This window comes from Melozone crissalis, unplaced genomic scaffold, assembly GCF_028551555.1.
Source record: "Melozone crissalis strain CALT ecotype California unplaced genomic scaffold, PUWL_Pcris_2 ptg000019l_1, whole genome shotgun sequence".
Lineage (NCBI taxonomy): Eukaryota > Metazoa > Chordata > Aves > Passeriformes > Passerellidae > Melozone > Melozone crissalis.
The window spans coordinates 29,748,894-29,763,684 of NW_026535797.1; the positions used below are offsets into that span (position 1 = coordinate 29,748,894).

Here is a 14,791-nt window from a genome sequence, read left to right on the forward strand (position 1 = left end):
CGCTGCAGTTAAATCAACAGCTGTGTTTGTAATGTCACTAATTTCCAGTTTACTTAAAACGAAGTGTCTTTGAATTCTCTTAGAGCAGCACTGAGCACTGTTCCCACCTTTCAGCAGTAAGCCATTCTCATTACCCACCAGCACTCCCAGTGGGCTGTGAGGAAAGTTGTTGTTGAAAGGATGAAAGAGCCATTTCTTTAAGGAAGGAAAGTTCTTTGGAAAGAAAATTGAACTCCAGCATATTTTGTCTTTGCTGATATAATACATGCCAGTTTTGTACTTCAGACAAATGCAAATAAAGCCATTGCTATTGTGTTCTGCACAAAAGCACGTGAGGCTTGCTTTCATAACCCCTGCATTGTACAATGCAGTCCAGGGCAAGCAGACTTCAGGAACACACTGCTTCATTTTCTGAATGTATTTTATATTCCCATTTTGGAAAACAAGCTGAGACCTTAAAGTTTGGGCTATTCCTCTCCCCTCTTTGCTGGGCATGTGTCACTGGTGCCCAGGAGAGCTGCCTCCTGCTCCTGGTTATCCCCACCAACTGATTGTCACTGAAGGTTTTCCTTCAACGTTGTTTCCCTTGCCTGCACCGGACCAGTGCTCGAAGATTTATTCTTTTGAAAAGCAACAGCGTAAAAAAGACAAGACTTCTCTTGGGATCAGAGCTCAGGCATTCCTCCTGGTCCCGTAAAACAGCTGAAGGTTTTGCCACTGACTTTCTAGGGGAAAAGAATCAGGTTTCTCTCACTGAGGTTACTGATAGGGGCCCATTTTCACCACAGGGGCTGTCCCAGCCCTGCACTCAGACCCTGTGGCTGCAGGGGCTGTGGGCAGCTCTGCCCAGCTGCTGTGAGGACATCCTAGAGCAGATGGGTGCCCTCTTGGACTGAACAAACTGGTTGTCTTGCCCTCCAGCTCTGGTAGTGCCTGCAGAGGAAGGAGTTGGAGCCGCCATAGCCTTATGTGCTCAGGAGAAAAGAGTTTTCCAAATTCCTACTACTAAAGAGATCTATTGCCTGTCCCTTTTCAGCATTTTTGAAGCCCTAACAGCTTAATGTTCTCATGATTTACATTAGCATCTAATCCTTGCATAATCTCACTAATCCCTTGGCCCCAAGATATCCATTGGCAGTGAGTTCCACGGGTTAACTGGTTGCTGTATTCATTTGGTGGAGCAAATTTAAATCATTTTTCATTTCTGTTGCAATTAGCCTCCTTAACCTGGCCAAGGATGCGAATGGGGCAACATCTCCCAAGGACTGGACTTTGGTATTTAAGGCCTTCCAAAATTATTCTTGTGGCTGAGAGGCTCCAATGCATCCTATTTTGTGTTGGGCTTGGATCCCTGGAGAAAGTACAATGATCTCAATGGGAGACATGCTGAAATATTTTATTCTGCCAGAAAGAAAACAAAAATAAACACTGAAACAGCGATACAAAAAAAAATTTTGTGGGGGTTGTGCTGAGTTGCCTCCTTCCCTCCATCACCCTGTGTGTCCTGGGCATATGGTTCCTCCCCAGCCCAGAGCCCTGTCATATCCATACACAGTAGGGAGAATTAAAGAGGAAACTGGCAGCCTTAACGTTTAATTTCCTTCCTCTTTCTGGGCTGGTCAGATCCTTTGCATTATTGTAACTATTTTTTTTATCATGCCTATAAATAGATGTGCTCTCATGTGTCCTATGAAGCAGAGTCAGGCCAAAAAAGTCATTCATTCTGCATAATCAATACATGTAGTGATTACTGGCTCAGATGAGAACTTGTACTGTTAGTTCTGTAGCTGGAAAAAAAATGTTGACTAATAAAGATTAAGGGCTTTTTTTTTTTCCTTTTTATGAAATGCTAATGATGAAGACATGTTTGATATACTGTGAAATACATTTCTCTAATGTGAAGTTTCTGCTTTTTGTTGGGAAAGAGATTTAGTCCCTGGAGGATTTTAGAATTTGTAAATATAAAATTATCTGCTTCAGTGTTTTTTAAAAAAAGGTTGGCAGAAAGCCAGCTTACTTACATTACTGTAATAGATTTGCTGACCTCTGACATCTGCTGCAGAGAAGTACATTGAATTTTTCATAATATCAGATGATGCAGATCTAAAAACTCGGTACACTGCACTATTATTTAATTCAGGACTTACTAAAGGAAAATCTTTTTTTAATAGCAGTTTATACGTGATTAAACTTAATATTGCCGATTGTAATAAATCAGGATTAGTATAGTACTGATTTGTTAATCTAACTTGTATTGATTTTAAGTTGTCTTTATTTAAAAAAAAAAGAAAAGAAAAAAAAAGGAAAAAGACTGGCTTTTCACAGTGACTGAATTTAATAAGAAGCCCTGTGATAGCAAAGACTCCCCTACTGTTTCTGCTCTTGGCTGGAAAATGTTATTCTTGTATTATTCCAGGAAAAAAAAAAACCTCATGCTGCTAAAAATCTGCTGCCTGTGGAAAGATTTTTTTAATACACTAGTGCTTACATATTCTATTTATGTTAATTGACTTATAAATAATACATTTTATTAATGTTAATATTAGAATCTTGATCATGATAAAGACCCTTTTATTTGGTCTTCTCGCAGGCTTTACAAGTAAATATTCTTTAGACCACAAAATATTCCCCCTCTTTTCCTTTTTTATGAATACTTTTATACTTCCTCCCCCGTCGGGAAGTACAGCCACAGTTCAAAGCGACTGAAAACATAATTGTTGTTTCCAACACGCGATACATTTGAGGTATCTGGATCCAGTTTTTTGGACGTTGTCTTTACCTCTCCTTGCGCAAAGATTGATTAAATCTTACCTGCACTGCAAATATTTGACCAAGAAAAAATATCTTGTGCTGGTTTCAGACATGTCACATTCTGCTAAACTATTTGGCTAACAGCAGATCGCATTCTTCCGGTGTTGGGCAATATTGACCTTAAATTGGCTAAGCCGGCTGCTTTCATGGCATGTGAGCCGGCTGCTTACATGTTGAGAGAGCTGTATTAGCTTTATTACTCCTGCACTATAAAAACTTCTAATAATCAAATGATAAGATCATATCCTGTGGGTAATTGTGTTGTACCATGACAGAATAACTGAAAAAACATTCAGTGAAAATTGCAACCGACGGAAATCTCTACGTGAAGAGGCAATTGCTGCTGTTGCTGGGCTCGGTGCTGCTCCCTGGGGTCTCGCAGCCCGCGTTCCTGCCCGGCTCCTCGCCAGCCGCCCCCCAGAGCCACCTCGGCCGGCACTCCTTTGAAACGAGGAGGGGAAAATGCTAGAACAAGCCATCCTTGTATTTTGACTCAGTTTTACCTTAGTCATGCCGCCTCCCCGATACACGAAACATTTAATTCCAGATTTCCTGCCACTGGCTCCAGGCCACTGACCGGCTATGTGAAATGTATTTCTACTGCTGTCGGCCTGCCAACTGCTGAGCTCAGTGAAAAATAACTAAAATGAAAACCTTGTACTCCCACATGAACCCTTAAGATCAGAAAAGGAAATTTAAGCCACAGTTACTAATTAGCACCCAGGCTAATGAGTTCTGGTGAGGTGCAGCAGGAGGAGGAGGAGTTTGGGTCCCGTGTTACCCTACAAGGAGAGCACGCGAGCAGTGATTAATCATGTTGGCCCAGGCCTTGCTCCTGGCCCGGCCATAGTCACTGGGTTAATCCCTCGGCATCTTCCAGGGAAAGGCTCATTCCTGAGGCTGGGAGCATCCCTGTCCCCTATGAGGCACCGGACAGCGGCTGAAACCTTTATGGATGGAATATGTAGATTTTTAATGGGCGATGCGTTCCCATGGAAACAAAACAAAGTCAAACACTCCCCTCGCAGTGCTAACAATTACTGTAATAAAATGTGTTTTTATTAAAAGCGACTTTAAATACTTAACACATGGCAGAGCAGCCTCGGCACTGCCCTGTGTGAAACCCAACCTTGCCTGTAAGTGAAGTCCAAAGTGCTTTGTGCAGCATGGGGAGGAATTCGGTGTTTTCACCAATATTTGTGCTTTGCAAATGAAATGTAGCAGCCTCAAGTATGAACAGGATTATTTTTTTCTTCTTCTGCTTAGTTATGCTTTTTTTATATAAACATTACCTGTAATATTACAGTGGGAAGCAGGTATTTGGCAACTACGTATTATTTTGCTAAGTTTGCATAGAGGGAGCAGTTTCCAGTTTTAGCAGCTGTAACATGTTTAAACTCAGTTTGTAATGGGATCTGAAGATGAATATTCCCTGTGGGCTCTGCTTAGCTTCATTACTGGAGCCCTGCCAAATTCAGGGCTAGAAAGTATTATTCACGCCTCTTTGCACATACCATGTCAGAGCATGCTCAGTTAATGAATTTTGTTTCTAATATAGCATAAATTAGGTTTATATTTTAACATAATTTATGTTGTATTTTATTAAAATGTAAAATATTATGATCACGAGCAATCTAATTCTGCTCTCTTAAGCCCAAACTGTGTTTGAACATCTAAGTATGTAAATCAAAATTGCATGCTTAGAAACTGATTCTAGGATAACAAACGAATATCTGAACCAAAGAGGTTTCTGCCTTGGAGTCTTAGATTAAAGATAATTAAGGATTCCTGGTATTTCAGTAGATCTGTGTTGTTTATAAGCAAAGTACATTTTCTTAACAGAGTCAACTTGTCTTTTTTTTTTTAACAGATTATGTTTGCTGTATTAATGTTCATATTTTTAAAGTCTGAGTCTTATATTAATCCCACAGTGAGTCATTAATCATACTAAAATGCATTATAAAAACTTTAATCACTGAAGTTGAAACTGAGATTGTAATGCAATCCATCCCTTTTAATTATATCAGTTATTTTTCCTTTCAGATCAAGAATTGCAAAGGGAAAACAGAGAGATTAAAACTCAGTGTGTTTGATGCTTTCAGGGGAGGATATTTTTTGTTTGTGTTTCTTCCTTGTGTTTTTAAAGCAATTTCGTGCACTTTGTGGCAGACAGCTCCACAGTGTAGAATTCCTTCATATTTAACTCTTCTCTTCTCCCCTTCTTCCTAAAGAAAGGCTCTGGTGACTGTCACTGCATGGGTGCCTTGCATGGACGAGGCTGGGCGGGTGCTGTGCCCACCTCGTAGGGCTGCTGCAGCCCAGCTCTCCTGGCCCCTGCCACGTTCCTGGCACCCGCCCTTGCAGTCAGGGGAACCAGCAGCCTGGAAATTGTGTAGCTGTTACCAAGTTGGCTGTGGCTTTGTAGGTGTTTTCCTGGGGCTTGCTGCATGCTGTTAAAGTCGGGGAGGGAAAATAAAAATAAACTGTGGAAATTTTTTTTTTAATCAGTCTAAAACATAATGGCTGATATTCTCATCTGGTACAAATTGGTGTAGCCATACAAGCCACTGTGAAGTTGCTGACAACTAATCCACACCACCTCTTTAACTCCACTGAATTTATTCCACGTTATAATCTTGCCAAATAAATTGATTTCTTATACTTGGATTTATAGATGTAGAGTTTAAACTGTTACTTTTATGGCACGGAAGAAAATGGATTTATTAAGTAAACTGCTCACAGTAGATACATTTTTTCTTTGCTAGAACAGCAAAACCTGATCAATTATTTGTTCCTTAATCCCCTAGATTAATCCTGCCATATGAAAGATTTATTAAAGGAGAGGAAGATAAGCCACTGCCTCCAGTGAAACCTCGAAAACAGGATAACGGTTCCCAGGAGAGTGAAGCAAAAACAAAAGTGTCTGCAACAAAACGCATCAAAAATGAAAACCAAAAGAGCAAGAAGGAAAAAGATAATTCACAGAAACCCCAAGATGCATCTGAGGTCTGTTGCTTCCCTGCTTTTCAGTTTTTCAATTAAAAATGCACAGCTTTAATCACATGAAATCCAGTGATAAAATATATAATTTAAACAGGAGAACTCCAACCAGTTGGCCTTTTAGTTTGCTCAGCAATGGAAATTCAGCTGTTGTGATGCTATCTGTGCTGGGATTTGCTGGGCTGCGAATGGCAGCCAATTTGTTCCATATTGCACAGTGGGGATGGCAGAGGACCAAGCTCTGGATCTGACTAGTACCAGTTCTGCTCATTGTATTATACAGTGGTCACCATTAACAGATCAGCAGCTGCCAAAGGGAAACCACACAACTGCCACAGTTATTTCCTAATCTAAGTATAGGGTGCAGGAACCTCTAATATTGTTGATAATACTGTGGTAACTGTTGGACACAGCTGATTTTTATAATGGTAACCTCTAGATCAGCCCTTCTGTGCTCACAGATGTATGCATGACTGTGAGAAAACATACTGCTCCCTAGGATTTTTATTATATTATACTAAGTTTCTTTTTGAACTGAAAGGTCACATTTTGAGGGAACCACCTTCCAAGCCCTGAGATCGACTTCCCTCTCCCGAGCAGTAGATGGCTTTCAGCTGAGGTTCCTGTTCAGACATAATAGGTTCCTGTGATGTCCCTCTGCTTCACATGGGCAGGCCCCAGTTTCCACATACAGCCACGTTACTTGCAGGCATAGAACAGCCCTGTAGAAGAGAGTTTGTGTTCACAGCACAGGGTAAGATTGATGGTAGGACTCGTATTTGTCTACAAATAAGAGTAAATTTCAAGTGTTGTTAAGTGATGCAAAATCAATGGGGTTTTTGCTCCAGTGTTATTTGAGCACCTTCCTTTGCACATCTGCCCACTCTCCTGTGCCCCACTTGCACCGCATGTGAAGGAGGTGGTGAAGCTCCTCACACACAACCCCTGCAAAACATGTTGCTTTTCCTGACTCAGTCTGCCAGGTCACAGCAGCCTTCAAGGCGTTGCAGTGAAAGTAAGTATTTAAAGAATGTCGAAACACATGACGTGCTCGGCAGACTATGGCTGCTCCTTTGACTTCACTGCGTCTGGCAGGTACAGGAGTCCTGGTTCTAAACTTGTTTGGAAATTGTATTGAGTCAGCTATCAACAATCCTCCTCTTCATTGTTTTAAAATAACAATGCAGGTCCTGTAAATGCAGATGCCTCTGAGATTCCATGTACCCAGTTTTGAGAACAGACAATTTGGGGTTTCATGTCCCACTACCTCGTTAAGTTTACAAGGACAATTTAATCTCTCATCCAAAGAAGAATTTGTGTTTTAAATAACAGTACCATTAATATGTAATTTAAGAGCAATCCCCAGAAAGACTTTTTCTTTTTTCTTACATTGTAATTTTAAAGTAGGGAGAGCCCTGTTTGGGTAAAATTTAAAAAAAGAAGTACATCAAGAGAAGAGTGTGCACAAGCGTGCTTCAGTCACTGGAAGTTTGCAAGACAAGTTGCCCAAAGCAAGAAGTGAAGTGAAAGCTTCTGCTCCCTTCCCTTGTCATTCCTTCATCCCTGACTATTTACTGAGGGTCTTGGATCAGGAAGACACATTACACACTATCAGTACCACTGCTGCTATGCCCAGCATAACAAGTCAGCAACAGAGCAACAACCTTCACTTTGAATTTCCTTGCTTTTGTTGTTCCCTATCTCAAACTTCCTGCTGTTTAAACTGAAGTTATTTTTGTATGGATTGCAGGAAGAGTTCCTAAGCTGCACTTATCGGAAATGTAGGGAGCTTAGACGAGACAATAAAAATCTACAATTATGGCAGTTCCCTATTGTAAAATGGTACCTTTTATAGCAGAATTAATGTCTTCTCCCTGACTGGGGTGGAAGACATGTCCTGCCCCTATTTGATCAAGGCAGGCTATTAAGTATCTTGACCTCCTTGTTAGTCACCATACAGGTCAGTGATCACACAAAGCCCGAGCAGTGAAGGGGCTGCAGGGTGGATGTTTCACCCCTGGGTGGGTGTAGGGCTCCAGAACTCATCTGTGCTTTGCCATATGGAGGGCTCCATGCCCAGGATGTGGCACTTAACAGGGGTAGCAGGCTGGAGACATTCAGCTCCTTTGGGTGGAGCAAAATCCAGGTGTGCTGGGGCCAGGCAGAAGGTTGCTTGTCTCTTGCACTGCAGCCATGCCTTGGCAGTGGAGCCCCATTCCTGGGCCCTCATCCAGGCACAGCAGTGATGGGGTATTGCTCTGAGGGAGAGCCCTATAGCCACCACATAAATGTGTAGGCACGTCCCCACTTAAGCCATTTCTGCATGTGGCCTGGAAACTGTGAGCTGGAAAAGCATAATCCAGTTACAGATGTGTGGTGGTCTCAATTGCATGTTCAACTCATGCACCATTAGAAGTATGCAGGGAGAGAATATAACTTTAATTTATTAGGATTGCATTTGCCTTTGTGCTCTTCACTGTTTTCCTGCCATCACAATGACATTGTCAGTGTAACAAGACACCAGACAAAATGCTATTAGCCTTAGACTGCACATTTCCTCACAATAGCTGAAACTTCAATCAAAGTATTGCTTAACAGAAACAAAGAGCAGAATGTACAGTTATTAAGTATGATTCTCTTTTTTTTTTTCTCCTCCTTGCTTTGCTCATCTGTCTGGTATTTGCCTGTAATTTTATAAGCTCAAGAGACTAGTGATGGTACTTTGTAAAGGACCTAATGATGGTATTTGGCTGCAAAAGTCAGCTCTGAGTTTAAAAAGAAGTTAGGATGACTAACAGACACTGTAACTAATAGGCCAACCAAACAGACAGGAATATTTAAAAGCAGCTGTGAAGAAATAAATCTCTGAGAGGGTTAGATTCGTTAGGACCGTCTCCAGTTCCCTGCTCCTGCGACAGACCATAAAGCAGCATTTAGATGATAACTTTCTCAGTGCGTCTTATCTTTACAATGAAGGAAGAAAGAAAACAATAATAATAAAGGAGTCGCACAATGCTGCTGTTTTATGACTGTCTTCTACCATGACATGTCAGAGGAGAGTGACAGCAGTTTTGAAAAGGGCTGTCAGTCAGCTGGATCGCAGATGGGATGCTCTGGTGACCTCTGCGGGTCACAGTTCAGGCGGCTACATAATGGGATGAATAGTGGGAATTGTGCACACACGCTGTATTAATGGGGGAGCAGAACGAGCCACGGTCCCATTGACGAGAACGTATAAAAGCCATGTTTGTAATAGCAGGCACACACACACTTACTGAATGTTGACAACTTCATTTCAATCCGTTAATAAAAAAATGTGTGTCCTAGTTAAGCTGTGGCAGTGATTTGCTGCCTACAATAGGGATTTCTAGTATGCCATTTCTATCATTTTCACACTTTAATGCAGAACTGGGTGTGAATGATCTCCTGTGTGATCACTGAATTTTAAGATAGCTATGAGGGAGAGACTTTAGGGAAGGAAAAGCGTAGGAATAGTGTGGTTTTCTTGGGTGAAGTTGGCTGGTAGGAGAAATTTTTATAGCCTTATTGTTTGTGTCAGGAAATCTGCTCTTCTGCATTTACCTAATTAATTTTAAAAGAGTATATAACCTCAGCATTTAGCTATCTGATCAAGCCACCAGTGCCTCTCATCAGGTTACAACCATCTGCTGTTTGGAAATGCTTTATTGTAACTCTGACAGGGATGGTGTATTTTTTAATATTTCCTGGAGATACTTCTGTTTCTTAGAGTCCAGTACCTGATGTTAGAGCCTTCACATGCCAGCAAGGTGGTTGGCAAGTCCTTCTCTAAAAGTAGCCAGCAGCGTACTGTGTATAACCTTACAAACAGGCTGCCGGAACATACTGCATTCTTACTATTGTGTCTTGAATCATTTCATTAGGTTTCATCAGAACAAGAGAAGGATCAAGAATCAGCAGACCAGAAGAATTTCCCTGAACATCCTACAGTGGGAGAGGTGAAACAACCTATGCAAGGCCCTCCATCTCTTTTACCAGAGACTGCTCGGACACTGCCTCTGGAGAAGACAGACATGACAGAAAACAGCACCAACAGTGAGAAAGCCAAGGAGGAGGTTCAGCACTCGTCCTCTTTCTCGAGTGTTTCTGTGCCTGAGGAAGAAGACGCTGTGCTGGATGCCACTGTCACAAAACGATTACACCCCTCACCGGATGCCCTGGAAGACACAAAGCCTGAACAAAAACTACACAAAGCTTTTACTGACAGCCTGGAAAGTGAACATCCAGAAATGCCCTTCACTGCTTTCCCAGTCCATCTGCCCACTCAGAGTGACATGGAAGATGAGAAACTGCCAGGGATGGCCGATTACATCGCAAACTGCACGGTGAAAGTGGACCAGCTGGGAAATGAAGATATCCACAATGCACTAAAGCAAACACCCAAAGTCCTGGTGGTGCAGAACTTTGACATGTTTAAGGAAAAGGAGCTGCCCGGGTCCATGAACGATGACTCCACTTTCAGTTACACACCACTGCTGTACTCTAAAGGTAATCCAGGCATCATGTCACCCCTGGCAAAGAAGAAGCTGCTGTCACAGGTCAGCGGGGCCACGCTCTCGTGTAACTATCCTTATGGTTCTCCTCCACCTTTGATCAGCAAAAAGAAACTCAGCAGCAGAGATGAACTGTCCTCAGGCGTATCGCAAGGTCCCCATGCCCCTAATTCTGATCCTGTAGCAATTAATAGGCCCTCAGTCATACAACATGTACAGAGTTTTAAAACCAAGGAAGAAAGGAAGTCAATTAATAATGTTTTTAAACATGACATGCTAAGTAAACCGGATCCTCAGCGCTGTGATTTTTCAAAACATCACCTCAGTTCTCTTGCCGAGTCATACCTACCGAAGTTGGATATCCAGGACTGCAAAGATAAAATGAGTGAGAAAAGGGCACTGCAGCACTCCCATGTGCCCACTTTCTTGGCAGATTTCTATTCATCACCTCATCTGCACAGCCTTTATAGGCACACAGAACACCACCTTAATAATGAACAGACATCAAAGTACCTCCCCCAGGACATGTTCAGAGAGTCTGAAAATATTTCTACTTTTACTCAACACAAACACCAAGAAAAACTAAATTTAAATTATCGGCCGTCTTTGCATCAGCAAGAAAAAAAGACAACAGTGGAGGCCTCTTCAGATGATCAGCCAACAGATTTGAGTCTTCCAAAGAGCATACACAAACAGACTGCAAAGGTTCCAGGCTCCAGTCTCCCTCACTCATCCACAGCCCAGCAAGAATGCAAAGGGATCTCCCCATTCCAGGCTGGAGGCAGCCAGGCGGTGAGCCTAGACTGTAACCCCAAAGCTTGCCGTGTGTCCCCTATGGCATTGACAGCCCCAAAAAAACACAGCGAGTTGCTCCACAGGTCTGGGAAGCAGCAGGCCCAGAGGCTGGAGAACCTGAGGAAGATGGAGGGGATGGTGCATCCTATCATCAGCCGCAGAACGAGCCCTCAAAACGTGGGGGCTGCCCGGCCTCTGAAAAGGAGCCTGGAGGATTTGGACAAAGTTATTTCTGAAAAAAAAATCCGAGCTGTCTCTCCTATTCACTTACCAAAGGAGACCCCGGTGAAAGAGAAGGTTCCCGACCAAGAGGGGGAAGGTAGCAAGTCAGTGCATGGCCTCCATTCTGGCAGCATGCTGGAAAGCCACAAATTTCCCCTGTCAGCCCCCATCTTCCCAGGCTTGTATCCGGGAAGCCTGTGCACGGGGTTGAACAATCGCCTCCCACCCGGGTATTCTCATCCCCTGCAGTACTTGAAAAATCAGACCATGCTATCCCCACTAATGCAGCCTTTGGCTCTTCACTCCTTCATGGTGCAGAGACAATTCCTCACGTCCCCTGCAAACTCCCAGCAACTGTACAGACACTTAGCTGCAGCAGCACCTGTAGGAAGTTCCTACGGTGACCTTTTGCATAACAGCATTTATCCTTTAGCTGCTATAAACCCTCAAGCTGCATTCCCACCTTCCCAGCTATCCTCTGTACATCCGAGCACAAAACTGTAAACCTCCCTCGCTCACAAAGAAAGGTCTGAGGAGAAAGTTCAGTTAGCCACATTCCTCCCCCTGTGACGATGTCTTGCAGATTTAGCAATCTGTATTTTTGTCAACCAGGATGCAGTCGTATCCCGCCTAGAGGAGCATCTTGGAGTTGGATGGAGACAGGACTGCTTCTTTAATTCTGGCTCCCACATCAGCCCCTCATCCCTTATCCCCGCCCTTGAAAAAAAGAAAACCAAGCCAAAAAAAAAAAAAAAAAGCCAACAAAACAAAAAAAACAAGCCACACAAAAAAAAAGGAGAGAGAAACAAAAACACAGAAAAAAAAGAATTTTTTTTGGATTTTGCGTATGTGTTTTCTGAAAGGACTTGAACATGGTAAGAGCAGATGTTCAAAGGGAGCCGTGGAAACGCAGGCCCAGTCCTGAGCTCACTGAAGCCCCAGTGAGGGCTGTGTTTGCCTTCCACTGAGCCAAGGACCGGAGGCTGTGCATTGTTGCAAATGAGTCAAGGACTTCAGATGAACCTGGAAAGGAGAAGTGGGCCGAGAATCTGTACAATCAGTGGATGTGCTTTTTTGGGTAACTTTTCCTGACTTTTAAAGATTCAATCAATGCAATGTATAGTAAAACGGCAATAGATTTTTTCATTTTAACACTATTAGAACAGAATGGTAAACACTGTTTAATTTGACTGTACATATCCACTTCATAAACTACCAGTGTCACATTTGGTCACAATAATTTATATAGTTTCGTTTGTCCAGTATATTCTGTGCTCTTTGTGTTTGTTTTTCTGTTTTGGGTTCTTATTTTTTTTTAAATTAAACAGTATCATTTTATCTGCAACTTTTTTAAAGGCTGTGGCTGTCCTAATTTTTCTTTTTTTTATTACGTGTTTGTAATTTTTCCAGTTTCTTTATACTTTGGAGCAGCGTTTTTGTTTTGTTTTTGTCGTAACGTTTACTGTTTACAAACTGAAGCAACTGGTTCAGATTAATCTTAATGGTTATAAACATACTGTAGGTGATGTTATGGTGCAAGGATGCGAACAAGGTTCCTTTCCCCACGGCCCACCCCTGTGAGGTGCTGAGCACCTCTCACCCTCCTCCTGTTGTTTCGATGGCTCCTAGGCTGCTTCTCCCCTCCCTCCGAGCTTTGCTTTCCTGTATCGTGGTCTGTGAATTTGTCAAGCGTTGTACTTAATCTTACCTAGGCTGTGAAACCCTCCTGCCTACCAGAGAAACGGTCTAGAAAACAAAATCTCCCTGGCTCAAGCTGCTGAATGACAAAAGAGTGCAGAAAACAGATCTGTGGTTTGTGTGAATGTTGAGAATTTCAGAAGTTGTGAGAGCAGCCAGTGTGGATCTGAATCAGAGGTTTACAGGTTGTTTCTGTGCCTCGCAATGGTAAGGGGGTTCTGTGCAGTGGTTGGGATGGTCCTTGCACGCTCCCACGGGGATCTCGGCCTCTCCCTGCACATCCTTTTGCAGGGGGAAAGCCCAGGCATGGCAGGGAGAGGCTGGATTTTCCTGATGAAAGAGCTTCCTTGTGGATGTATACTCACTTTGCAGGACATCACCACTACGTAGCTGAGCACAGACATTGATAAAGCAAAGTGTCACTTGGAGGCTTTATACAGTGTGAAAATTGGTTGTGATTCAAACCATCTCAGTTACTGTTCAAGGACAGTGTACTTGATATGAAAAGATAAACTACTAAGAAACACTTTGCATGCTAGGCATGTCATTAAATTTTCCCGTGATATGAAGCCAAATACAATATATAATGTATCATACTTAATATCCAAAGGTGGAAACCAGAATAATATACTCGTCTACTGTTACAAATCCAGCTTCTTCAATTAAATACTTTATATTCCTGTGGTAAAACTATATTTAATTGATTGATAAACAGACTAGTAGAACTTGGAACATTGATGTGCCAGTGCAGGGTATCCTGCTGCTCCACAAGTCATACAGGAAACAGAACCGCAGGCTCATCCAGGCAGAGGTCGCAGTGTGGAGGACATCTCTAGTAAAGTTGCACTACATCTGAATCACGTAAGAGTCAGGGGTTTGGGGATGGGGGGGAGGAGGGCGGGGGAAAACGGGGTAGAGAATATAAAAACCTACAGCAAACGCGAACAGAAGCTTGTTGTGTGTTTGGCAAAGCAAATGCTTCTCCTTGTTTTGGTTAAGTTGTGTGTTCTGGAGTTGTGCATTTGTTTATGCAAAGTGTCCAACGTCCCTTTTGGTTATGTCCTGTTGGAGTTTGCTGGTAGGCTTTTTGGAGCCATGCTGAGGCAGCACAGGGCTGGGGGACAGGGAGTGGGAAGGAAGGCTCGTCGCTTGTCCCTTGAGGAGACTGGCCACTGCTGGCTGGGGAAGCTCATACTGGGCAAAACGTCAGGACTAAGGAAAAGAAATGGTGGCATAAACCCCCAGCAGAAGCGGTGCATTATTTGTTTAAGAACTCTTTTAACAGAAATCTTGGAAATCTTTCAACAGACTATTGAATTCTTCATTGGCTGAAAAGTCTTTTTTTCCCCTCAATGTCTTAAATGGGGCTTTGTTTGCATTGTTTGAGTTCAAGGGGCCTTATTATTGAATGAAATTGCACAAGCCTTTCTTTGTGCAATCAGACCATTGTTATTGGTAGGTTTGTAAAGGAAACTGCAGAATCTAATTGGCAATAGAGTCATAAATCTATTTACTAGGAGCCAGTTCCAAGAAATGTTGCAATTCAAACGCCCTATGTCCAGGATGCATTAGGGATGCTAAAGGTTGTGAGATCCAAAGGAAGAGGCCCAGCAGCAAACGGCTCGTGTGTAGCTTCTGGCCACACTCTGAGCCAGGCTTCGTGAAGCATATGGGAAGTTAGGGCCTGATTCCCAGTGTGATTGTGCCCCTGGCCAGGCGGGGTGGGAGCAGGG

At 42.8% G+C, this 14,791-nt stretch overlaps 1 protein-coding gene across 3 annotated transcripts in view; it reads left to right on the top strand.

Moving 5' to 3' along the window:
* The window catches only part of ARID5B (AT-rich interaction domain 5B), a 114,359-nt gene extending 100,409 nt beyond the window's left edge, over positions 1 to 13,950 (top strand). For all 3 annotated transcript variants that reach the window (XM_054277011.1, XM_054277010.1, XM_054277012.1), the window contains 2 exons: positions 5,619 to 5,817; positions 9,714 to 13,950. In XM_054277011.1, coding sequence (XP_054132986.1) covers positions 5,619 to 5,817; positions 9,714 to 11,864 — 2,350 coding nt within the window. In that variant the 3' untranslated portion in view covers positions 11,865 to 13,950. The remainder of the gene's footprint in view (positions 1 to 5,618; positions 5,818 to 9,713) is intronic.
* Positions 13,951 to 14,791: the final 841 nt, after the last annotated feature.